General features: G+C 41.7%; 1 protein-coding gene across 5 annotated transcripts in view; it reads right to left on the bottom strand.

The window, feature by feature from the left end:
* The window catches only part of fbf1 (Fas binding factor 1), a 118897-nt gene extending 92899 nt beyond the window's left edge, over nucleotides 1–25998 (bottom strand). For 2 of the 5 annotated variants that reach the window (XM_088000418.1, XM_088000422.1), the window contains exons 1-8: nucleotides 23934–25203; nucleotides 20763–20896; nucleotides 15910–15996; nucleotides 13749–13776; nucleotides 11864–11905; nucleotides 8370–8448; nucleotides 6998–7058; nucleotides 4461–4511 (exon numbers count right to left, since the gene is read on the bottom strand). In XM_088000418.1, coding sequence (XP_087856544.1) covers nucleotides 4461–4511; nucleotides 6998–7058; nucleotides 8370–8448; nucleotides 11864–11905; nucleotides 13749–13776; nucleotides 15910–15915 — 267 coding nt within the window. In that variant the 5' untranslated portion in view covers nucleotides 15916–15996; nucleotides 20763–20896; nucleotides 23934–25203. Of the gene's footprint in view, nucleotides 1–4460; nucleotides 4512–6997; nucleotides 7059–8369; nucleotides 8449–11863; nucleotides 11906–13748; nucleotides 13777–15909; nucleotides 15997–20762; nucleotides 20897–23933; nucleotides 25205–25980 lie in introns of those variants that run through there. The other 3 variants (XM_088000419.1, XM_088000420.1, XM_088000421.1) reach the window with 3 other exon arrangements.
* Between the last annotated feature and the right edge of the window lie 575 nt (nucleotides 25999–26573).

The raw sequence follows: 26573 nt of genomic DNA, 5'->3' as shown, positions 1-26573 counted from the left end.
TGTTTGACAAGGTTCCCCATGGGCGACTGATAGCAAGGTTAGATCTCATGGAATAAAGGGAGAACTAGCCATTTGGATACAGAACTGGCTCAAAGGTAGGGGACAGAGGGTGGTGATGGAGGGTTGTTTTTCAGACTGGAGGCCTGTGACCAGTGGAGTGCCACAAGGATCGGTGCTGGGTCCTCTACTTTTTGTCATTTACATAAATGATTTGGATGTGAGCATAAGAGGTACAGTTAGTAAGTTTGCAGATGACACCAAAATTGGAGGTGTAGTGGACAGCGAAGAGGGTTACCTCAGATTACAACAGGATCTGGACCAGATGGGCCAATGGGCTGAGAAGTGGCAGATGGAGTTTAATTCAGATAAATGCGAGGTGCTGCATATTGTGAAAGCAAATCTTAGCAGGACTTATATCTTAGCAGGTAAGGTCCTAGGGAATGTTGCTGAACAAAAAGACCTTGGAGTGCAGGTTCATAGCTCCTTGAAAATGGAGTTGCAGGTAGATAGGATAGTGAAGAAGGCGTTTGGTATGCTTTCCTTTATTGGTCAGAGTATTGAGTACAGGAGTTGGGAAGTCATGTTGCAGCTGTACAGGACATTGGTTAGGCCACTGTTGGAATATTGCGTGCAATTCTGGTCTCCTTCCTATCGGAAAGATATGTTGTGAAACTTGAAAGGATTCAGAAAGATTTACAAGTACGTTGCCAGGGTTGGAGGATTTAAGCAATAGGGAGAGGCTGAATAGGCTGGGGCTGTTTTCCCTGGAGCATCGGAGGCTGAGTGGTGACCTTATAGAGGTTTACAAAATTATGAGGGGCATGGATAGGATAAATAGACAAAGTCTTTTCCCTGGGATCGGGGAGTCCAGAATGAGAGGGCATAGGTTTAGGGTGAGAGGGGAAAGATATAAAAGAGACCTAAGGGGCAACGTTTTCACGGGGGGGGGGGGGAGGAAGGTTGTTCCAGCAATGCTGCAGGTCCCTTACAGACAAGTGCGTGTCTGCCTCGAAACAAACCCTGACACAGACAGAGGGAGCAAGGCAGGCAGAGTGAGGAAAAAGGAAACTTCAGAAAAGTCTGAGCCAGAGGAGAGGCACTGGATCAATTAACTGAATAATCAATTATCTGAACTAAATAGTGCCTGCCCATCTCGTTCGGATAATCAAGATTCCTCTGTATTTGCTGTTTGCTCAGGTGGAGAAGTGCACCAACTTCCCCAACAGTTGCGACTTTCCAGACATAGTGAACAATGGGCTGCACGTCCGTAGTTGGATTTCCACAAATTTAGGGAGCGTTAGACCACAGTCATGTCATGACACTAATGCGGCAACCAGAGCCATTTATGAACAGAAAAGCTGTGCCAATTGTTTGTGTGCACATGTCCACGTGCGGCTGTGTGTTGTGTGTGTCTGTTTTACTGTCAGTTGCAATGACTTATTTATTCTGAGGGATTCAAGCCTAATTGAACCTTTCCAGCACAGACCCCAGGTCCATAGCTGGCTTGTGGGGTTCTAAGGGTACCCGGTAAAGAGTGGTTGCTCACACCCTTGAGGTATGAGAAGAAGGTGCCCTAACATCACTATAACAGTGACCTACAAATGACGACCATCACCGAAAGGCCATAGGCCCATTAAAGATGTGCTGCAGATGCCTTGACCATTTTGGAGCCCAATTTTACCCGCAGATTTTCAAGGTTAGTCGTTATTTACTGCATGTTCCTTAATAGACTGCAGCAGAGACCGACTCACACCAAGGGGCTGGATGCCAGCTAAAAAGCAATATCAGCAAAGGAGAAGGATTACAAGGAGGACTTAAATGGAGATGCCCTTAAGGAGAAAGATGACAGGAAACCATGAAAGGAAAACTAGAAGAGCAGGCCTGGGTACTTGATGGGCAGGCCCTTGCATCCATGATAAATTTGTATGGAATACCATTATCCAGCGACCTCTTAATACGGAGGCAATTTGCCAAAACAGCCTGGAGAATCTCACAATACACCTAACAGCATGTTCCTGGCAAGCCATGATCACACAAGTGTTAATTAATATTGGTCTTGCATACCTTCCAGGAGATCTCAGCCCCAATAAGTCAGAGTGTCACAACAACTTTTGCTATTCAATTTCATCAGCCTAGTTGAATCTCATACCATCATCCCCCTTGAATTCACCATTGTCCACAGATGTTCCTTCAGATGTCCTTTAGAATCAATGCCTGCAATTGTATGTTAGAGACTGGCAATTAACCAGAGACCAGCTCATCTATCCAGCATGTCAACAGTGCATGTGGACAGGGCAAATGGTGACTGAGGACTTGCAGGTATGAACACTGGGTGACAGAAACACAGCAATTTGACACTGAATAGGGAAAGCCACACTTGTGCTTGCCTTCCGCAGCACTACCCAGCACCAGCACACAGCTGTCAGCATGTGACAGCCACAATATACAATGTTGCAACTCACTGATGCTCCTCATCAGCCCACAGTGGGTACCAGCTAAAATGGACAAATACTTCAATTGCATAGAAGCTCCCAAGCATGCAAGCTTCATTCAAAGACTCACATCATCCTGAGTTCAAGAACAATCATTCTCTTGTCATTATGGAATACTCAAGTTGTGTCTCATTGCCTTCCACATGCCACTGAATTTCCTCAAATTCACCTAAAGATGAACAAACAACATTAGGTTGATCCATGATGTCTGCAACTCTTGGTGAACTGTCCCAATCTCATAAGGTGATGTTCCTCAAAAATGAACTAAGAATTTGTAAAGGCAAAACAAAATTGCCATAGTACCAGAGGACCATACTGCTACTGTCTCATCAGAAATGGAAGACTAGTAGTGTTTAATCTGCCCTAGACGAGGGGAGAAGTTGAGAAGGAGTGTCCTTCATGGTCACCTTAACCAGTGCGGGAATTGAACCCACGTTGTTCGCATCACACTGCACTGCAAACCAGCCATCCAGTCAACTGAGCAAACTGACCCCCTAAATTAAGTAATAAGTAAAATTAATCTAATTTAGCACAAACTAACCCTATGTCAGTACACATGCCTGAATGTGTACGCTTTGTCAGGATTTGCAACAAATAATGTAATTTTAAATATATATTTTCCTAAATTCATAACAGGAAGGAGTGCTGCTCTCCATCCCAGACTCAAAACTAACTGCTCCCCAGTCTGCTGTTCTTTGCCTTTCAACCGCTGCGATACCCTAACCCAAATGTTGACCTTACCAATTCAGACTATATGTATTGTCAACTCAAGCACCAGTAAATGCAAATTTTTAAGTCTGCCAATTTGTCCCCATTTGTAGCATTAATTAAAGCGGTATAAAATACATATATGCATATGTAGCCCCCCCCCCCCCCTTCAATTTTCATCTCAAAATAACCAACGAAATTCTAGTTTTAACCAAAATAAAGGTTTGTTCATTACAAAATTCTGTTACAAGTTATTGAAGTAAAAGTAATCAAGTTATGAATTAAACACGTATAAGAATTAAATACAGCTAACTTGCATAAGGCAATGGCTCTGAAAGGCCAAATGTTGAAGATTAAATTCAGTACATTAAGAGTACAACGGGCTCTTGATCAACTAAGCTAGTGGGCCAAGGAATGGTGGATGGAGTTTAATTAAGGTAAATGTGAGGTGCTGCATTGTGTTAAAACAAACCAGGATAGGACTTACACAGCTAATGAAAGGGCCCTGGTGAGTGCTGACAAACAAAGAATACTAGGGGTTCAGGTATATAGTTCCTTCGAAGTGCTGTCACAGGTAGACAGGTGGGCAAAGGCGGTGTTTGGCACGCTTGCTTTCTTTGGTCAGAGCACTGAGCGCAGGTGTTAGGACATAGTGTACAAGATATTGGTACGGCCACATTTGGAGTACTGTGTACAGTTCTGATTATCCTGCTATAAGAAGAATGTTATTAAACTGGAAAGGATGCAAAAACTAGAGGGCATAGGTGTAAGGTGAGAGAGGAAAGATTTAAAAGGGACCCAAGGGGCAGGTTTTTCACACAGAGGGTGGTGCATATATGGAACAAGCTGCCAGAGGAAGTGGTAGAGGTGGGTACAATTACAATATATAAAAGACTTTGGACAGGGATTTGGATAGGAAAGGTTTGGAGGGATATGGTGCAAACACTGGCTAATGGGACTAGTTTAGTTTGGGAAATCTGGTCAGCATTCATGAGTTCAGCCGAAGGGTCTGTTTCCGTGCTGCAATACGGAATGATTCTATAAAACCAAACAGACAGCTATCCACATTGGGGATAACAGGGAGTAATAGTGGGTTCAACATGTAATCTTGGGGCTCAGCTGAAATGGATAAGAGGATCTGTAACCAAAAGAGTTACAGTACAGGCTCATAATCACCCTGCCCTGTTATTCAATGCGGTCTATACCATAGCAGCAAAACATATTGGTTGTTATCAATTGAAACACAAATACTTTTCTTACCTTCATAGTTTCTAACAAAGCCTGAGGATCAGCATCTGAAATCTCTGACTCCTACAGAAAAAAAACAGAACAGGAAAGTCCTTAAAGTCAGCAATAGCATAATGCTGCAAGACAGTTCTATATAGAACACTTAGACATGCTTCAACCAATTTAACCTTAGTGTAAATACTCCACTGTAATTAAGAGTTCAGCTACATTGTTTGAAATTTATAAACACACATTTATGTTAAAAGCCTTCCAAAGGTCAAGTTATACTTATTTAATATTTTATTGTACACTGCATATTGGTACATCACATTCATATCTTGTCATCACTTAGTATGGTCAACAAACTTAAAAACATCATTCTTGCTCTCTTTGTCCAAGTCACTTATTTAGATTGTAATTAGTTCAAGTCCCAGCACTTAGCTACAGCCTGTCAACTGGGAAATGCTCCTGTTCTGCGCTTCCTGGCCAATCCATATACATTTTCCAAAGCAGTCAATTGTCTTATTCTGTGATTTAAAGGTCCAGTATCATAGACAGCACCTTTGACAGCTCTTGGTCCCACAAACTAGGGTGAGAGGGGTCCCAGGAGTAGAAAAGGATTAAAGTCCCAGATGGTGGAGGGCTTCAGGTCCAGAGGGTGGGTATGGTCAGGTCAGGATCTGGGATTGTAAGGGATCTGGATGTGGTGTACTTGTGGGTATGAGGTAAAATGGGGGTGGATGGTTCTCTTTAATAGTTACTTGAGAGGTAGACAAGTTTTTAATAGGCTAATTTTTCCTTACTATTTATTTAACTGCAGCAGAACCTTCCAAATTCTTCAATTTAAATGGAAACGTTCAGAGGAGTCCAAGTGTAGTGACTCCTCTGAAATTGCCAGTGGAACCTCTAACTCCCTGGACAATTTGCTCACAGTCTGCTACATCATGAATTCCAAAGGATTCACATCTTCCATCTATTGAGAGAGGCTGAATAGGCTGGGGCTATGTTCCCTGGAGCATTGGAGGCTGAGGGGTGACCTTATAAAGGTTTATAAGCTCATGAGGGGCATGGATGGGGTAAATAGACTAAAGTTAGAGGAGAAAGATCTCAAAGGGTTCTGAGGGTAACATTTCACAGAGGGTGGTACATAGAGTCATAGAAATGTACAGCACGGAAACAGACCCTTCAGTCCAACTCGTCCATATCGCAACCAAATCTAGTCCCACCTGTCAGCATCTGGCCCATATCCAAACCATTCCTATTCATATACCTATCTAGATGCCTTTTAAATGTTGCAATTGTACCAGCCTCCACCACATCCTCTGGCAGCTCATTCCATACACGCACCACCCTCCGCGTGAAAACCTTGCCCCTTAGATCCCTTTTATATCTTTCCCCTCTCACCCCAAACTCTAGTTCTGGACTCCCTCACCCAGGGAAAAGATTTTGTCTATTTATCCTACCCATCCCATGCCCCTCATGAATTTATAAACCTCTATAAGGTCACCCCTCAGTCTCCAACGCTCCAGGGAAAACAGCCCTAGCATATTCAACCTCTCCCTATAGCTCAAATCCTCGAACTCTGGCAACATCCTTGTAAATCTTTGCTGAACCCTTTCAAGTTTCACAACATGTATGGAATGAGCTGCCAGAGGAAGTGGTGAAAGCTAGTACAGCTGTACAATTACAACATTTAAAAGGCATCTGAATGAATATATGAATAGGAAGGGTTCAGAGGAATATGGGTCAAATGCTAGCAAATGGGACTACATTTATTTAGGATATCTGGTCAGCCTGGACAGGTTGGACCAATGGGTCTATTTTCGTGCTGTACATCTCTATGACTCTATACTGCAGATTATCACAAAATCTGAGCCAAAATGTTTGTTCACTGTGTCTGCTATTTCCTCATTCCCCATGATGATTTCTCCTGTTGTTGCTTAGCATCATAGAACTCTTATAGTACAGATAGAGGTCCATCAAGTCTGCTCTGACCCTCTGAAGACCATCCCATCCAGTTCCACACCTCTACCCTATCCCTGTAACCCTGCATTTCCTATGGCTACCCCACCTAGCCTGCACATCCCTGAACACGATGGGATAATTTAGAATGGCCAATCCACCTAACCTGCACATTTTTGTCTGCATGGGTTTCCTCTGGGAGGAAACCGGACCACCCAGAGGAAACCCATGCAAACAAAAAGAAGAACCTCCAAACTCCACACAGACAGTCGCACAAGATTGGAATCATGCTTGGTGCTATATGGCAGCAGTGCTAGTCAATGAGCTACCATGCTGCTTCCAAGGGATCAACATTTATTTTAGCTCTTCTTTTTATGTACTGATAGGAGTCCAAACAGCAACAATAAGTTTTTTTCACCAGCCAGGAAGTCTGGGGCGTTTGATAACTGACAATATATACCCCACAACAGAATTCAGTTAACTCACAGCAAATTGAGAATTGAACTCAAAATCTGTTGGTATGAGAGTCTTGGTGTTAAATTAGGCTTTGTTCAAACTATAGGCTATACTATGAGACAAGATTGCAAAACCAAAAGATGTAGACTAACCTCATTGTCCTTATTGACATCCTGTGCCAATTTATTAAAAAAGTCATCATCCAGCAATGACCTGAAGAGAAAGAATGGCCATTGCATTAATCTCAACAAATCAGAAGCACCCTACAGCACTCGTTGCATTAATCTCAAAAGATCAGTGAATCCTTAAGACACTTGCTACAATAGTTTTTACAAATCAAGGAAACTCATGGAAATGCAAGCTGTATTAATCTCCACTCATCAGGATGACCCCAAGGCAAACATTACATTAATTTCAATTTGCATGTTTAATTTCAATCTGCACTTCTATTGTGAATAAACTATAAACCACATTTGTAAGGGACCGTAAATCTTTCCTTATTAGACCTGTAATTGAAGTTGGAAATTGTTATATAGCTAAATCACCAGGAGATTTATTAAATCAATTGGGGTTGCATGATTATTTTTAGTTGCATAAGACTATGTTGCTTTTAGAACAGGAAGGTCATTATATTATTGTTGCAGAGCCGCATCAGGAGTTTTTGAGCTCAGAGAAACTGCTTGATGTCAGTCCTCAGATTGTTAAGGTGCAGTTTACTACTAACTTGTGAAAGCAGTGCAGCCAAAAACATCCAGAAAACAAACAGCAAATATACCCCTCCCTTCTGTCTAAGTGAGTGAGAAAACAAAAACAAATACTCAGAAATGTAAAAGAGGATTTCTAATACAAGAAGAAACTTAGGTCCACCCAGATAACTACCGAAACAAAGAATAACCATTGTTTTACAGACATCACAGCATCTTCAATGCAATCATCACAATAACAGAGACACATCTTAACTCATCCTTGCAGTTTGGACTTTGATTTTTCAGAAGTTTGTTTCCCTGCCTCTCTTTTTCCACCCATAATATTTATGTCAAATCATCTAGCTTTTGTCTTATTAGTGCATGGATGTGTTATATTTAGATTTTAAGAGGTTACAGTTTAATTCACATAGGATTAGATTAGTGACCATATCTTCGCTTTGCCATTGATTAAGAAATGTGCATATACAATGAATAGAATTATTTCCTGCAAATATTGAAAGCTGGTGGGAATTGCATTTGTTCTGATTACTAGTCTTTCAGGCAAATTGGTCATCTTGATGATTTAAACTGATAACTGACGTTTATAACTATTTGTAGAATGGTGGAGATCAATTATCAGTGTGTTTTCTACAGTGAAGTCCTAACACATTGGACATTACAGTTTGTGTTTGAATGTTTCTTTGAATAAACGCCATTTCATGTTAAAAGCTGAAAAACTTTAAATTCCTGTAATTTAAATCCCTGGCTAGACACGATAAATATCCACAGAGTATGCTTATTAGTCCTACAGTCAGAGTCAGTCTGCTTGCTTGCATACTTTCTGCTGGTTCTGGATGATGTTTTGAGGTTGCCCCCTGACTTTGTAACTGGTGAAGCAGTTTTACTGGGAGATGCATCTACAAAAACAAAAAGTGACAGAAATAAAACTGTTAGCACATTCACAGTGCCTTAAACCATGGATTGAATGTAGACACAATATAAAGTGAAAAATAAGGTATTACATTGCTACCTCTATCCACTGTAGAGATTTAAGTCAATGCATGGAAATGTACTTAGATCAGTATGTTCACTGTGATTTGCTAAGAGTTGTTAGAATCAACAATAGATTAACCAGGAACGAAAGCGGTTATGACTCAATGCAAAAGGCATTGGTTTTACTTTTTAAACTCATTTGACGGGCAGCAATGATGTTACTCAGGTATCATTCACCAATCTTCACTGTTCACTTCAGCTCAAACTTTCTTGTTTCAATTTTCTGGATGTTAATTTTCTCACTATTCATTTAAAATTTCTTCTCATTTGCCTTTTATTCAAAACACACAGTCCCTTCCATTTGTCTAAAACCAACTTGTCCAAATATTGTACTTGCATTACAAGAGCGCCTATATTTTAAATGATTTCACAGTCTGTGAAATACTTTTGGATCTCCTCAGGTCATACAAGCCATTATCTACATTCTTTCCTTTTAATAAGGAGAGTGCAACTGATAAGTTATAAGGTTTATCAATGTTAAATTCCAGTAATGTCCATGTGCACATTTGGGATGTAAACAAGTTAATGAAATGGGCAGACTGGGTGACAGATGCAATTTCATTTGGAGGAATGAAATATTCTTTGGAAGAAAACCAAGGGAATATACATTCCATGAGAAGACAGTGAATGATGGTTGAATAGGGAGCATTTTAACATATAATTCTTGAATGTTCAAATGTACGTAAACTTATAAAAGACGGTAGTCAAATTTCTCCATTTTACTAAATTCCTCAAATTTAAGAATTAACATTAAAATATATAATACTTCAACTTCTCCAATATCTCTGTCCCAATGAATTATTTTACAAGCTGGAAGCTTTAAAAGCCAGAAGTGAGAGAATTGGTGTTTTTTTTAAAAACTTCCTGACTTGTTATCTATGAGAACACTTCAATATTATTGGCTGCTTGCAATGCATGATGTCATCACTGCTGTTGGACATCTGGAGGCTCCTTTACTGGACTTCAGATTTACACAAATGCCAGGAAAGGAAAAGTCTTTGCAGGCAGCTTTCTTCAAGGTCAGTGGGAAGTGCAAAATCTGGGCTAATAAATATTCAATGCAAATTATAATACTGGAGTATGGAAGATAAACAAACAAGAGGATTGGTTTCCAAGTAGTCCAGCAGAATGCAAGCACAAATCGATGATCTAATGGTATTGTACTGTAAGTATACGCAGTTCTCTATTCTATCGATTTGTCTCTAAGTTTCCTGGATTTTAAATTTCACCAGGCAAATAGAAATTCTATAGGTTTAAGTTGACGGGCAGTTTAATTCAGAACCTCAGCGTGGCAATGGATGTCTTGACATGACAGGTACACATAGAGTCATAGAGATGTACAGCACGGAAACAGATCCTTTGATCCAACTTGTCCATGCCGACCAGATATCCTAACCTAATCTAGTCCCATTTGCCAGCACTTGGCCCATATCCCTCTAAACTCTTCCTATTCATATACCCATCCAGATGCTTTTTAAATGCTGCAGTTGTACCAGCTTCCACCACTTCCTCTGGCAGCTCATTCTGACAAGGTTATGTCGTTCATGATTTTTTTTCAGAGAGTTTGTAAATGGCCCAGACTCCAAAAGGTCTGAGAGTTTGTATAGATTTTAGGGCCCATTTGTTTACAGCTAACAGATACTGCCTAGGGCAGAAGCTTTCAAGTTTAAAAAAAACTTGTAGAGCGAAGGGAAAGTGGTCAGTTCAGTAGCTCTGGCAGTTCAGCAGAAGTGTGTGTACGAGAAGATGCCACTCTCTCTTCTGTCTAACTTCAAGCCTGTAATCCTTTGTTTCATTTTACCTTTTTGTGCCAAGGGATGTTTATTGGGATAGTTGCATGTATTTTGGAACAGCATCATTAAGTCAGGATAGTCTGTTGGGTATTCAGATAGGATAAATTATTCGGTATTCGGTTTTCTGTTCTTTGTGTTTCATTCAGTAATCTTGTAAATAAATTCTGTTTTTGTTTAGAAGTAAGTAGTCAGACCAGCTAATTCTCTCCAAGAATATCCACTGTACACCTGCTTAAATCAAATAGCAAAGTTTGTGTCTGGCCTTGTCCATAATATTCCAAACACATACCATCCTCTGCATGAAAAGGTTTCTCCTTAGATCCCTTTTATATCTTGCCCCTCTACCCTATGCCCTCTAGTTCTAGACTCCCCTACCCTGGGGAAAATACTTTGTCTATTTATCCTATCCACGTCCCTCATTATTTTATAAACCTCTATAAGGTCACCCCTCAGCCTCCGACGCTCCAGGGAAAACAGCCCCAGCCTATTCAGCCTCTCCCTACAGCTCAAATCCTCCAACCCTGGCAACATCCTTGTAAATCTTTTCTGAACCCTTTCAAGTTTCACAACATCTTTCCAATAGGAAGGAGACCCAAATTGCATGCAATACTCCAAAAGTGGCCTAACCAATGTCCTGTACAGCTGCAACATGATCTCCCAACTCCTGTATTCAATACTCTGACCAATAAAGGAAAGCATACCAAACACCACCTTCTCTGTCCTATATACTTGCGGCTCTACTGATCGAATAAAAATAAAAGAACTGTTCTCCTCCCTGGATCCCCAACATGTTGAAGATGGAACGCCTTGAACTGCCCCTTCTCCTTAATCATACCTCCAAAGTCTACTACTTCAGGAAATTTTTAGGATATTAAAACTAAAGTTAGCATCAATTTTCCGTCACTACTTGCTTTAATTTCTCTTTACCATTATGCTGTTCAACGTTAGCATTGTCCTACAAACTGAACTTCAGATATTTGCCCTGGGGCTTTCCAATTAAACAGAATTACTTAAGTATGTCTGTGACACAGACTACTCTCATAGCGGTAATGTCTCTAAACCAGTATCCTGGGAGTCCAGTTAACGCTCTGAGAACAAGAGTTCAAATTCCACCACGGCAGCTGGTGAAATTTAAATTCATTTATTAAAAGAAAATCAAGAATTGAAAGCGAGTTTCAGTAATGGTATCAAGAAACAACCGTCCATTTCCATTGAAAACCCTGGATCACTAATGTCCTTTCCAGAAGGAAATCTTACTGGTCTGGCACACAAATGTCTCCAGACTCACAGCAATGTGATGGACTCTTAACTGCCCTCTGAAATGGTCCCAGCAAACCACTCTGTTCATGGCAATGAGGGATGGGTAACAATGCCGGCTACACCAGAAATGCACACTTTCCATAAACTATTTATTTTTAGAATTGCTGTGGTTAAGTACTAACCTAACAACTCTGGATTGTCAAAAGAGAAAGTAATTGCACCCTACCATCTTTTCCAAGGAGGTCATCCAGAACATCATCAATTGATTCTGAAATATAAGATAGATATAATAATATCAGACAACCTCACTTTTGTTCCCAGCAATAAAGGCATGGAATGTTCTTATTCAACCCTATATCCAAATCCATTTGGACATTTATGATTTTACAATGGAGCAGACACAAAAGTGGGTAAAGATTTGGTTGCTGCATGTGTTTCAGAGAATAATAGGAAGCATCGGTAGTGTTTGAGCTTAGTAGCTCTAACATCAGAGCTCAGGAAGCCTGGCATATGGGTCAAGTTTGTCTCAGTTAATATTATTTGTGCCAGTGCTCCAAACGGATACCTCGGAAAATCTCTGAAAGAAAGAATTGTTGCAATGCAGAAAGCGGCCAATCGATGCATCACGTCTGCACCAGCTCTCCAAATGAACATTTCCCTTCATACCATTCTCCTGCCTTCACTCTTCGACCCTACTTATTATTTCTTTTCAGATAACAGTCCAATTCCTTATTGAATGCCTCGAATGAACCTGCTTGCACAACTCATTTGGAAAGTGCATTCTAGACTCAAACCACTCCCTATACTAAACAAAACTTACACTGTTTTTGCTTCTTTTACCAATTATTTTAAACCTGTGCCTTCTTGTTCTTGATCCCTTCAGAAGTTGAAACGGTTTCTCCCTATCTACTCTATCCAGGCCCCTCATGATTTCAATATCTATCTTGGGTTCCTCCTGGTTTCCTTCTTTCTCTAAGGAAAAGTCTTAACTTCTCCAATTTACCTTCTTAATTGATGTGTCTCATCCCTGGAACCACTCATCAATCTTTTCTGCACCGTTCAATGCCTTCACATACTTCCTAACGTGTGGTCCCCAGAACAAAATGCAATATCCCAGCTGAGATTTAACAATTTAAACAACTTCCATGCTCTTGTATTCCATGCCACCATTGGTAAAGTGTGGGAAACAGTGTGCTTCATTAACTGCACTCTCAAATATCCTTAGTGATTTATGCACATATACCCAGGTCTCTCAGCTCCTGCACACTCTTTTAGAATTGTATCTTCTTTTAGTTATATGCTCTTCCTACCAAAATGAATCATTTTATAGTTCTTCCTGTTGACTTTATTTATCACCTGTCCACTTATTCTACCAACGTGCCAAAGTCCCACAGCATTTTATCACTTCTCACAATGCTTCCAAGTTTCATACCATCTGAAAACTTTTAAATAATGCCTTGTACCAAGCTATACATGTCATCAATGTATCAGATAGTGCAACAGTCCCACAGTAACTCGACTACACACTTCTCTTTAGCACAAACAGCTAGTAGCAAATAACTACACAAGAAAAATAAATGCCCACCTTCTGTATCCATCTGTAAACATCTACCCATCAGGCCAAAGACACATGGAACACTCAGTGTCTAGGCGTGAGTGGGACATGTGGAGAAATCAACAATCCAGCCTGCCTAACATTTCCATTTAAATTAGCAAGCAGTAATGAGTGAAGAGAACAGAGCGGAAAGGAGAACATCTCTCATAATTCCCCATTCATCTGCAATTCTAGGTTTTGAATTGTTTTTGTTTTCAACTGTAACACAGAGAAATTGCAAGAGATTGTATTTAGAAAGCTGAAAAGCATTTCAGAGATAATATGCTAGTTTTCTGTTTCTTTTAAATGCAGTATGTACCCCAGTAGGTTGTCATCTAAGGCAGGCTCTAGATTCACTTGCACAACAGTTCAAAATCAAGGTTGTGATTGTATTCAGTGCAATTATTTCAGTTCATACTGTTTTACAAAAACAAAAGATTCCCCTTCAGAAAGTGTTTCTTTCTCTTTAAATTATTACAAGTAATTGTCCAAAACAAGATGGCATACGACTACTCACCTCGGAATCCTTTTTTGTATTTTGATCCCTGAAACACAAACAAACAGATGCTCATTTACAGGTTAAATATTTTCAAAGTTGTTTGCTGAAAGGAAGAAACAAAACTTCAAAATACAATAGTTTGAAAGCTCTCCAATATTTTCTAAACAGTGCTATGACTAAAATTTAGTTCTGAAAGAAGGGTCACTAACTCTACTCTTCACAGATGCTACCAGACCTGCTGAGTTTCTCAAGCAATTTCTGTTTTTGCATGTTTCAGATCTCCAGCATCCACAGTTCTTTGTTTTATTAAAAGATTTAGTATGTTGAACTTATGATTATGCCACTGTGATGCATTGTACACTGCCAGGCTATTTATATCTTCTGGATCTTCTTCATTCCCTTCAGACTTTAGGTGTTCTGGCTTTTGTAGGAATAGTGACAATGAAGGCACAGTGAGATATTACCAAAATAGGTGTGATTGAAGAGGAATCAATGATGATGCCTGAAGGATAATTGCCCAATTTTCAAGACATTTGAACTTATGGGATTGGAAGGTGCTGTCAAGAAAGTCTGTGTGGTTTATTGCAGTCCATCCTGCAGGTAGCGGCAAGGATATGTACTATGTGTTGGTGGTGAAATGCCATTCCAGTCACGCAGACTACTTTGTACTGGACGATGACAGACTTTTTGATCTAGAATCCCTCAGCCAGAGAGTAATACCATCCTTGCATCTAATCTATCGATCCTTCAGACATTTAAGTGATTGACTCAGATCCTGCGTCCCCTTATTCTTTTAAAATCCACGTTTCCAGGCATAGCTGACACCGTGCCACCGTGCCGCCCATAGCTTTGTGGGCGGCACGGTGGCACAGTGGTTAGCACTGCTGCCTCGCAGCGCCAGAGACCCGGGTTCAATTCCCGACTCAGGCGACTGACTGTGTGGAGTTTGCACGTTCTCCCCGTGTCTGCGTGGGTTTCCTCCGGGGGCTCCGGTTTCCTCCCACAGTCCAAAGATGTGCAAGTCAGGTGAATTGGCCATGCTAAATTGCCCGTAGTGTTAGGTAAAGGGGTAAATGTAGGGGTATGGGTGGGTTACGCTTCGGCGGGTCGGTGTGGACTTGTTGGGCCGAAGGGCCTGTTTCCACACTGTAAGTAATCTAATCTAATCTAATCTAAAACCGCTCCTTATGCGACAGTCTTGCCAGGGTATAAGTCTAGTGAACCTTTGTTGCAATCCCTTTCAGGAGTGAGAACATCCTTGTTCCGGTGCTCAAAATTCATGCAACAAAGTCACATATCCTATTTGCCTTTCAAACTGCATGCTGCACCCGGAATGCTTGCTTTCAGTGACCAGAATTCATACATCAACAATGCCCAATCTTTCACCTCTTATAATCATATCTATTAAAATTTAAATAACACTCTGCCTTTCAGTTTTTCCTACCAAAGTAATCAACTTTACAGTTCATAGAATTTACAGTATAGAAGGATGCCGTTTGGTCCACCATGTCTGCCCTGGTTCCCGAAAGAGCTACCAAGCTGGTCCCATTGTCCTGCCCTATTTCCGAAGCACCCTAAATATATGTTAGCTCTCTTTTGAAAACACCTTGGGATCTGTCTCCTCAGGCAGTGTACTCCAAATCCTAACAATCTGAGTAAAGAAGTTTCTCCTCATGTCACTCCTAGCTCTCGAGCTGGCAACCTTGAAATTGTGACCTCTTGTTACTAACATACCAACTAGTAGGAACCGAATAGCCTTCTTTACTCTGCAAAAATTGTTCATAATTTCAAACACATCAATATGGTCACCTCTTAATCTTCTCTGTTTCAAAGATATTTTTCCTTGAAGTGATAACCCCCAGGAAACACTTGTTTCAACTTGTCTCAGTCTGAAAAATGCCCAATTATACCTACCCGCTTTCTCCTGTCTTTTAGTCAACTTGTAATTCATGCTGCCAAGGATCCATTAATCTCAAACATTTCTAATCTGCTAACCAACTTCCCATTGTGGCATCATATCAAATGAAATTGTATGATTGAAATATTTTCCCCACTGTTTTTTTGCACCAGTATTACTATCACATGCAGCATTTGTTCCTTAAAATTTAGTCATAGCCTATCTGCTGTCAAGCCTTTAATGAAATTGCCCAATTTATCATAGCCAACCGCCACCTCATACCTTCATAATGTCCTTTGTTTAGAATTAAGACCCTTGTTCATCCAACGAAGTATTTTATCATGTTATGGTCACTCTTCCCTCAGAGACCTGCAGATTAAGATTATCAATTAACTCCTTCTCATTGCACAATACCAAATCTCAGATCGCCGATTCTCTAGTTAGTTTCTCAGTACGCTGATCTAAAACATTTAGTGCACACTCCAGGATATCTTCAGTCACAGTATGCCAAAATATAAATTGCTGGAAAAACTCAGCAGGGCTGGCAGCATCTGCAGAGAAAAATTAGAATTAATGTTTCAGGTCAAGTGACCCTTCCTGAGAACCTGAAACATTAACTCCGATTTCTTTCCATGCATGCTACCAAGCTTTCTGGACGTTTCCAGCAATTTCTATTTTTGTCGCTGATTTACAGCATTCACAGTTCTTTCTGTTTTTAATATAGTTTTCAGCCACAGTATTATTGGACATGTAGTTTTCCCAGTTGAGGTTCTTCTGCAGCTGTACTAGAAGCAAAGAGGTTCTTCTGCAGCTGTACAGGGCCCTGGTGAGACCACACCTGGAGTACTGTGTGCAGTTCTGATCTCCAAATTTGAGGAAAGACATTCTGGCTATTGAGGGAGTGCAGCGTAGGTTCATGAGGTCAATTCCTGGAATGGCGGGATTACCTTACACTGAAAGACTGGAGCGACTGGGCTTGTATACCCTTGAGTTTAGAAGACCGAGAGGGGATCTGATTGAGACATATAAGATTATTAAAGGATTGGACACTCTGGAGGCAGGAAACATGTTTCCGCTGATGGGTGAGTGCCGAACCAGAGGACACAGCTTACAAATACAGGGTAGACCATTTAGGGCAGAGATAAGGAGAAACTTCTTCACCCAGAGAGTGGTGGCTGTGTGGAATGCTCTGCCCCAGAGGGCAGTGGAGGCCCAGTCTCTGGATTCATTTAAGAGTTGGATAGAGCTCTCATGGATTGTGGAATCAAGGGTTATGGAGATAAGGCAGGAACAGGATACTGATTAAGGATGATCAGCCATGATCATATTGAATGGTGGTGTAGGCTCGAAGGGCAGAATGGCCTACTCCTGCACCTATTGTCTATTGTCTACATTGGACTATGATTACCGCAATGCCATTGTTACATGCATGCTTAATTTCAATGTGTCCCCTATCTTAATACTATTATTTGCAGCCCGGTTGATTAGAAATGGCAGAGCTAGTACCTGTCTTCACGGTAAATGACAGAAAACAAAATTCCAAAGAGCTATAGAAAATAAAGATGCAGAAAGAAACAAAATAATTTCAATCACTAGACAAACAGTATGAGAAAACGTAAAGGGACTGAAGGCTGACTGGTTACCTGAATCACAGGGTCTTAAAATGTGGATACATTAGTTATGATCTTCCACATTCTCTGGACTCTGGAAATGTCCCAGCAAACTGGAAAATCACTAATGTAGCACATCTATTCACGAAAGGAGGGAACATAGGCCAGTTAGCCTAACATTTAATATGTTAGTAGGGAGGTCTTGCTGCAAACATAAGGCTACATGTAGAGTGCTGTTAAAAGCTTGCAATTGAAGCAAGTGGCTTAGAAAAGAAATCAAACAACTAAACGTGTGCAGGCAAGTGTTACTAATGGAAGAGACCACATATTAATTCCAACAGCAAATTATGACCCATTGCGTTTCAGACATTTATAGCCAGATAGGAGAAGAAACTGACAGAAGCAAAATGGGGAGACCAGTGCAGGCAAGATGTCTCATTCTTTTTTAAATTGCAGAAAAATCTAAATTATTATTGCAACTGGGCAGATAAATGGTCAAGTAAATTAACACTGATAAATGATTAGGGTGTTTTTGTATATTTAAAAATTTAGTGATAGGTACACAATTATTGAAATTGAATTGATCCATGGAGACTTGAATTGATATAAACCATTCTACAAGACTGAAGAGGTTATGCTGCAACTTTATTGTCAGTGTGTATATTGTAGTTGATTCTGGTCAGTACGCTATAAACCATGTAGAAAATAATGCCAAGCGGCAAAACATCCCATTTGTAATGTGGAAAAGCCAAGAAAAGTACTATTTTGCAATCTGGAAATAAGGTGGCTAAAGTTGGGGACTTGTTGAGATATACAAATGACTTAGGAATATCGATAAGAAGTCTAAATTCATAAAGGTAAGCATAGAACAAAGCAAAGTAAACCTGAGAAGTAAGAGCCAAGGACAGAAGTTTAAAATCAGTACAAGTTAAATTTAAAACAGATATGTTAGGAAAGAATTATTCACTGAAAACATTAATCGATTGGAATATGGAAAACAAAAGGGGGATTTTCAACTTGGAGGCAGAAATCAGGAGTCAGAGGACTTTCAGATACTTTCAGTGACCGTATGTACTATTTTAATGATGGGGCAGCAGAAGACAGGAAGGTTACTCCCAATAGCAGTCCAAGATGGAAGTGGAGGTACAAGACCATGAGAATAGGAACAGATGTAGGCCATTTTGCTTCTCAAGCCTGCACGGTTATTCAATAGGAACATGGCTGATCTGACAATCCTCACATGCAATTTCCTGCGTTTTCCTTGCAAGGCTGGACTCCCATACAGATCAAGAATCTATCTGTCTCAGCTTTAAATACATGCAAAGACACAACCCTCTGCGATGAAATTCTTCCACATTTCAATCGGAAATTGGCACACCTTTATTTTGAGACTCTGCCTTCTGGTCCTAGATTCTTTCATGAAGGGAAGTATACTTAAGAATCATACATGTTTCAATGAGACCATCTCTCATTCTTCGAAACTCCAGAGAGTAGAGACCCAACCTGGGTTAGCCTTTGTTCGTAAGACAATCCTGCCATACCAGGGATCATCCTACTGAATCTTGTGTGCCTCCAATGAAACTATATCTTTCCTTAAACAAAGGGGAAAAAGAACTGCTCACAATACTCCAGATGTTGTTTCACCAGCAATATATCCAGCTGCAGTAAGACTTCCCTACTCTTACACTCCACACCCTTGAAATAAGGGCCAATATTTCATTTGCCTTCCTGATTACCTGCTGCACCTGCATGCTAGCTCTGTGTTTCACACACATGTACACCCAAGTACTTCTGCATTGCAGCTTTTCTCTGTTTAAATACTGTAGTGCTGCTCTTTTGCTCTCCCTTCCAAAATGAACATCTTCACATGTTCCTAATTATACTCTATTTGCCAACTTTTTGTACACTTACTACATTTATCAATATCTCTCTATAAATTGTTTGCATCAACTTTGCAACTTGCCTTTCCATTTATTTTTGTGTCGACTGCAAAACTGGGTACAGTACATTTGCTTCCTTCCTCTAATTGTAAACAGTTACAGTCCCAGCGGTGATCCCTGTGGAACACCACTGGTCACAGGTCACCAACATGAAAATGAACCCTTTATCCCAACTCAATGTTTCCAGCCCATTAGCCAACTCTCTATACATGTCATTATATGGATGGACCATGGACTTTTTTTTTAAGCAGTACCTCGTTGAGCATCTTCTAGAAGTCCAACACATTTATTGATTCTCCTCTATCCACTCTGGTTGGACTTCCTCAAAAAATTCTAATAGACCCATACAACACGGAAACAGACACTTCGATTCAACGGGTCTGCACCAACTATGTTCCCAAACTAAACTAGTTCCACCTGCCTGCGCCAACATTCCTTTGGCTTTCCTGATTACCTGCTGTACCTATAGCTTTCGGTATTTTGTGTATATGTACCTCCACAACCCTTTGTGCTGCTGCTTTTCATAAAGCCAGATGCAAAATATCTATTTAATTCCTCTGCCAGTTCCCTGCTTCCCTGAACCATATCCTCAGATTCATTTTCTAAGGGCCTATGTCCACTTTGAACTCTCTCTTCCTTTTTATATTTAAAGATATTGTTATTGCCTTTTTTTAAAAATATCTCACGAGTTTGCCTCAGTTTATTTTCTCTCTCTTTATTATCTTTTAGTCCTCCTTTGGCATGTGAATGCCAAGGCAAGGATGGAGGCAGGTGGGTGCTGAGGCAGGTAGTCTGTTCACTGGGCCATGGATAGTTTTGAGATTTATGCAAGATCCCCTAACGCATACCAACCTATCCCATCACCACAACATGCTCCCTCAGCTCACCTCTACCCTAACATCTTCCTCACCCAGCCATTCTTATGCCAAGCATCCATTATAAACAGAAATCATGAGCTCTATAATAATATTTGGAAATCTCAGGGAGGCTCATCAATCTGCCTTACTAAACAAATGTAGCTCAAATTAGCCCACTTAAAGACAATTGTATAAACTGCTCATAATTCTCAAAATAAACAAATCAGGAGTACTTTGAAACCCACTTTAAAAATAATCTCCTAACTGTTCATAAATATGTTAATGTAAACCATCCCTTTGACAGTTATAATCAACAAACTTTGCTGAGTGCCATTCGGTAATTTAGAACTCAGTCAAGTATTTATAGTGAGATTCCACCAAACAACTGTGTCAGCAAAACCTCCAGAGCTGAATATTAAAGCCTTTACAGTCAGCCAGAATCTCAGCCACCTGAAAAAGCTTTGGAACAGCTAAACAGATGGTTGAACTGAACTTCAACCAAAAGATAAATGCAGAAAGGACACATGACACTACCAAATCTGAATTATACCCCATTACACAATGCAGAATACCCTTTTTAACCGGTGGATGATGTCCTCTAATGCATCTGAAGACTTTCTATGAGCACAATGCTGTTCAATTTAATGACTGTTTACTGTTCCAAACAACCCCGTAACATCACTGGAAAGTAATCATGACAGAATGTTAGTGACACATCTTTAACTTACCTGTCAATCACCTCCTGCCTCTAAATCAGGGATTCTCTTTGGTTCAAAATACCTCGAAACTGGTGTGAACCATAGTACCTTAAAAAGCCAGCCTTGACTCCATGAAAATTCCCGGGGATCTGAAAAGCCTAAATCTGAAATGGAGTCAGCATCATCAGTACAGCTGGATACCAGCTCATTCTTATTGCATCACAATTAAAGCTGCAAGAAACAGTAGTTCAGAATCAGGATTCATCCACCATTTTTAAAGTTCATCCAACACAGGCCAGCCAGGTATCTGATGGGGAAATCCAGTCCAAAGTATTGGGGATGTCTGAATACAAACATATATGCTACAATCTCACTTATCAATACATCATTGGGTCTCATTGCCTTTACACGGGAAGTTATGAAACATTCTTTTATTGCAGGATATATCTGAACCTTTACTCTATACAAGTCGATCAGTTAAAAGATCTAACTAATGTTGTTGTCTAGAGTCTTGGATTGAACAGTACAATGGGAACTTTACTCGATATAAGCCATGCTTTACTTTTGATAGACGTTGTGGCATACCCAACCTGGTTATGCATTTCTAAAAAAAAGAATTGCTGAGCACCTTAGGAAATTACAAAGAGAAAATTAAAAAAAAGATCCTGATGTGTATACCAAAAGACTATCACAGTTTTGTTTTTGTTTCAACTCTGATTGAATAATCAACACAAAAACATCACTTACCATCTCTGATCACTTTCCAATTCAGGCTGCAAACAAGTACATTCCTAACTTTACCTTGAATCTGAAACATGCAGTAATCTTTGTCAGAAGTCAAAGCTCTGTACTAATTATGATGATTTCATCTTTTCAAAGGAGAAGACATGGAGACTTGGGAATTTTTGGGATGTTAGTGGTCATATCTTGGGGATAATCTATAACACAGTAGAGGTGATGTTAGATGTATTAGAATGTATGAAGATGGATAAATCTCCTGGTCCTGACCAGACATTTGCAAGAACACTGCAAAAGGCTAGAGAAGAAACTGCGGGGGCCCTGGTTGTTATTTTCACATCATCGTTAGCCACAGGTGAGGTCCCATACAACTGGAGTATAGCGAATGCTGAACCCTGCAAAGAAAACCCTGGTAATTACAGACCTGTAGGTCTAACATCCGTGGTAGGTAAGTTACTTGAGAAGATTCTGAGAGGTAAGATAAACATGCATCTGGTAAGACGGGGTTTGATTAGGAATAGTCAGCATGGCTTTGTGCCTCACAAATCTATGAGAGTTCTTTGATGAAATGATCAGGAAGGCTGACGAAGCAGGGTAATAGACGTAATCGATATGGATTTCAGTAAGGCTTTTGATACGGTTCCAATGGTAGGCTGCTCTGGAAGGTTAGATCGCATGGAATCCAGGAGGGCTGGCAAATTGGATACACAATTGGCTTGATGTAGGAAGCAGAGGGTAATAGTGACTTGCTTGTCAGACTGGAGGCGTGTGACTAGTGGAGTGCCTTAAGAGTTGGTGCTGGGCCCACTGCTGTTTGTTATTTATATTAATCATGCCATGAGAATGTACAAGGCATGATTAGTAAGTTTGCTGATGACATCAAAATAGGCGACATCGTGGAAAGTCAGGAAGGTTCTCAGAAATTGCAGCAGGACCTTGATCAGCTGGGGAAGTGGGCTGAGAAATGGCAAACAGAGTTTAATATAGCTAAGTGTGAGGTCTTGCATTTTGGAAAGTCAAATCAAGGTAGGAATTTCATGGTGAATGGTAGGGCCTTAGGAGTGTAGAACAGAAGGACCTTGGAGTTCAGGTGCACAGTACTCTGAAAGTGAAGACGCATGTATACAGGGCAGTGAAGTCGACTTTTGGCACACTGGCCTTCATCAGTCAGGGCATTGAGTATAGAAGTTGGGAAGTTATGTTGCAGATGTGCAAGGCATTGGAATATGATGTTCAGTTTTGGTCACCTTGTTTTAGGAAGGATGTTACTAAACTGGAAAGAGTTCAGAAGAAATTTACAAGGATGTTGCCTGGACTCAAGGGTCTGAGTTATAGGGACAAGCTGGGACTTTTCTCTTTAGAGCATAAGAGATTGAAGAGTAGAGGTGTATAAGATCATGATAGGCATGGATAGGGTGAATGCACTCAGTCTTTTTCCCCAGGGTTGGGGAACAGAGGACTAAAATGCATCAGAGGGCTAGAGGGGAAAGAATAAAAGGGAACCTGAGGGGCAACTTTTTTTACGCAGAGGGTGGCATGCATATGGAAGGAGCTGCTAGCAGAAGTGTTTTGAGGCAGGTACATTAACAACATTCAAAAGTTAAAAATCACACAACACCAGGTTATAACCAACAGGTTTAATTGGAAGCACATTAGCTTTCGGAGCAACGCTCCTTCATCAGGTGATAGATGAAGGAGCGTCGCTCCGAAAGCTAGTGTGCTTCCAATTAAACCTGTTGGACTATAACCTGGTGTTGTGTGATTTTTAACTTTGTACACCCCAGTCCAACACTGGCATCTCCAAATCATAACATTCAAAAGGCATTTGTACAAATACATGAATAGGTAAGGTTAGAAGGATATGGGGCCTAGATTAGAGTGGTGCTGGAAAAGGAAAAGAATCAGGAAACAATGATTCTTGATGAAGGGTTTTTCCCAAAACGTCGATTTTCCTGCTCCTCAGATGCTGCCTGACCTGCTGTGCTTTTCCAGCACCACTCTAATCCAGAGTCTGATCTCCAGCATCTGCAGTCCTCACTTTCACCTGAGAAGGATATGGGCCAAGTGAAGGGAAATGGGGTTAGCATGGATGGATGTTTTGGTCGGCATGGACCAGTTTGAGCCAAACAACCTGTCTCCGTGCTGTAGGACTTTGTGGCTCTAAGACTGAAAGGAAAAGGACTCTTTAAGGAACAATTTTAACCAATTCACAACTGGATTTTTTTTAAAAATTAAATACTAGTGACCATTTTAAAACTACATAGCAAGATAATAAAGATCCTGGTTAACTATTATGTTATAAACTGCCAAAGTAACAGATAATCACCAAAGAAAATTCCAACACAAAAGAATTACACATTTTCTGGACCAACCTCCCTTCCCTTCCTCGACATTTTGGTTTCCATTTCTGGTGATGAACTAGCCACACATATCCACTACAAACCCACCGATTCCCACAGTTACCTGGACTATATATCCTCACACCATGTTGCCTGTAAAGACACCATTCCATTCTCCCAGTTTGTCCATCTGTTGCACCTGTTCAGATGGTGCCACCTTCCACAGGAGGTCCTCAGAAATGTCCTCTTTCTTTCATTCAACCGAGGATTCCCTATCACCATAGTTTTCATAGCCCTTAGTCATGTCCAACACATTTCCTGCACTTTTGCCTTCACTCTTTTAAAATCCTCAAAGACGCACCCAAAGGATCACAAGCTGCCACGTTTGCCACCACCAGACCTTTCCCCTCCCTTGTCAGCATTCCACAGGCACCATTCCTCCCAGGACAGCCTGGTCCAAGCCCTCTCCACTCCCAACACCTCCTCACAACCCACAACACCACCTCATGCAATAATAGAAGGCATGGTATCTGCCTGTTTACCTCCTCCCTCCCCACAGACACACCTTGCAGATGAAGTAGCGATTTACCTGCACTTCACTCAATCTAGCCTACTGTATTTGATGCTCACAATGTGGTGTCCACCATACTGGGGAGATGAAACACAGACTGGGTGACCACTTCACGGAACCATATATTCTCTCTTTAAACATGACCACAAGCTTGTAGTTACTTGCAACTTTAACATACCACCATGACCCTTGGCCAATATTGCTGTCTCGGGCCTGCCTCAGCAAGCGGGGAATCTCCAGTGAAGTTCAGTGCAACCAGAAAGAATAGCATCTCACTTGGGGATTCTGCAGCCTCAGGAATCAATATCAAGTTCAGGAATCAATATCAAGTTCAATAATTTTAGAACCTGAACACCTATGTCCTTTACCCACCCCCACACACCACCTCGTCAAATTAGTCCTCACCGCAATAACTTTTTCTTCAATTTTTCCCACTTTCTGCAAATTCAGGGGGTAGCCATGGGCACTCACATGGGCCCTAGCTACGCCTGCTTTTTTGTCGGTTATATCGAACAGCCCCTCTTCAGTACGTATACGTTCAGTACCCAACTCTTCCGCCATTAAATTATGACTGTATCGGTACTGCATCCTGAACCCAGGCTGAACTGGAGGTGTTCATCGAATTCGCTAACAACGTCCACCCCAACCTCAAATTCACTTGGTCTATCTTGGACACTTCCCTCCCCTGTCTTGACCTTCCATTTCCATCTCCAGCGACAGTTTATAGACCTACCTTTACTATAAACCCACAGATTCCCATGCTACCTGGGAGTACACCTCCTCCCACTCTGTAACCTGCAAAGACTGCATCCCATTCTCCCAATTCCCCCCTCTCCATTGCTCTGACAAGGAGACTTTCCACTCACAAGCGTCCCCGACGTCCTACTATTTCAAACAATGTTTTCTCCCCCTCCCCATTATCCAGACAGCCCTCCACCACACCTTCTCCATTCCTTGCTCCACCTCTCTGAACCACTCCCCCACCCCCAAAACATAATAAAGTTAGGCTCCCCCTTGTCCTTACTTTCCACCCCAACAGCCTCCACACCAAACTCTGGTGAGCGAAAATAAAGCCAAATTCCAAATCTACCAGGAGAGTTAAAGCTGACAGCACCATTAAACACCGCTCAGACTGCACATCCTACACATGACAGAACATCTCACCTCTCCACACACCACGCAGCGTCATTAACCAGCCTTAGCAACACGAACACTTCCGGGGCACCTGGAGGTCGGTCAACAGACAGGCCACGCTCCAAACCGTCCAACCCTCGACACTGCGCTGCCCCGCCCCTCTCACTCTAGGTCACGCCTCCATCACCGAGGCTGCCCCGCCCCTCTCACTCTAGGTCACGCCTCCATCACCGAGGCTGCCCCGCCCCTCTCACTCTAGGTCACGCCTCCATCACCGAGGCTGCCCCGCACCTCTCACTCTAGGTCACGCCTCCATCACCGAGACCGTCCCTTAGCCACGCCCCCTCCAGGCCCTTGAGCTCCGCCCCTGGCCATTGCGATCGCTGAGACCGCGGATACGGCAACTCCGGCCCCGCCCCTTAGGGATAGCCCCGCCCCCCCCTCAAAACTGAGATCGCCTTCACACCTCGGGTCACAAAGCCCCTCACCGCCCCGCATCGCACAGCACAGCACGTTCCCTCGTCATTGGCCGCTCTCTCAGCCCTGGCCCCGACTGATCAGCCAAGCCACGCCCAGCCACTACGTTCCGCCCCCGGATACCTGGCCACGCCCCTACCAACTGCCGTCCGCCCCTTCACCTCCAGCCCCGCCCCCATATATCTGCCAATAAGAACTCTCCCCCCGCCCCTTTGTTCCCGTCCAGCCCAGCCAATCTCGCGCTCTCAGAGGAATCCGACTGCGCACGTGCTAACTGGAGTCTGTCGGGAGCCGTTGGAAGTTGCTCTATTTTCGGCCAGGTATTCTGGTCAAAGGTTAAAATCGTCTCTATTAGCGCCTGGAAACACCTCAGTCCGAAGGGAGATTCAATTATTGCAAGAATCTGGCAGGTAACATGCTTGTTACCATGCCGATATTTTCAAATTTGAAAGCACCTGTTAGGGCAAAGTGTCGTCTGACGCAATGAAGACAATGTAAAAATCGGAGCTGAATATTATTTCCCGGAGTGCATCATTATCAGCCTAAGTAATATCCGCCTACAGCGGATATCCGGCTGCATAG

Source organism: Chiloscyllium plagiosum, unplaced genomic scaffold (assembly GCF_037043375.1).
Source record: "Chiloscyllium plagiosum isolate Xiang-an unplaced genomic scaffold, Cpla_swu_hap1 HiC_scaffold_25, whole genome shotgun sequence".
Taxonomy (NCBI): domain Eukaryota; kingdom Metazoa; phylum Chordata; class Chondrichthyes; order Orectolobiformes; family Hemiscylliidae; genus Chiloscyllium; species Chiloscyllium plagiosum.
The sequence above is the reverse complement of the archived record's forward strand: the minus strand, read 5'-3'. Positions and strand labels throughout refer to the sequence as shown.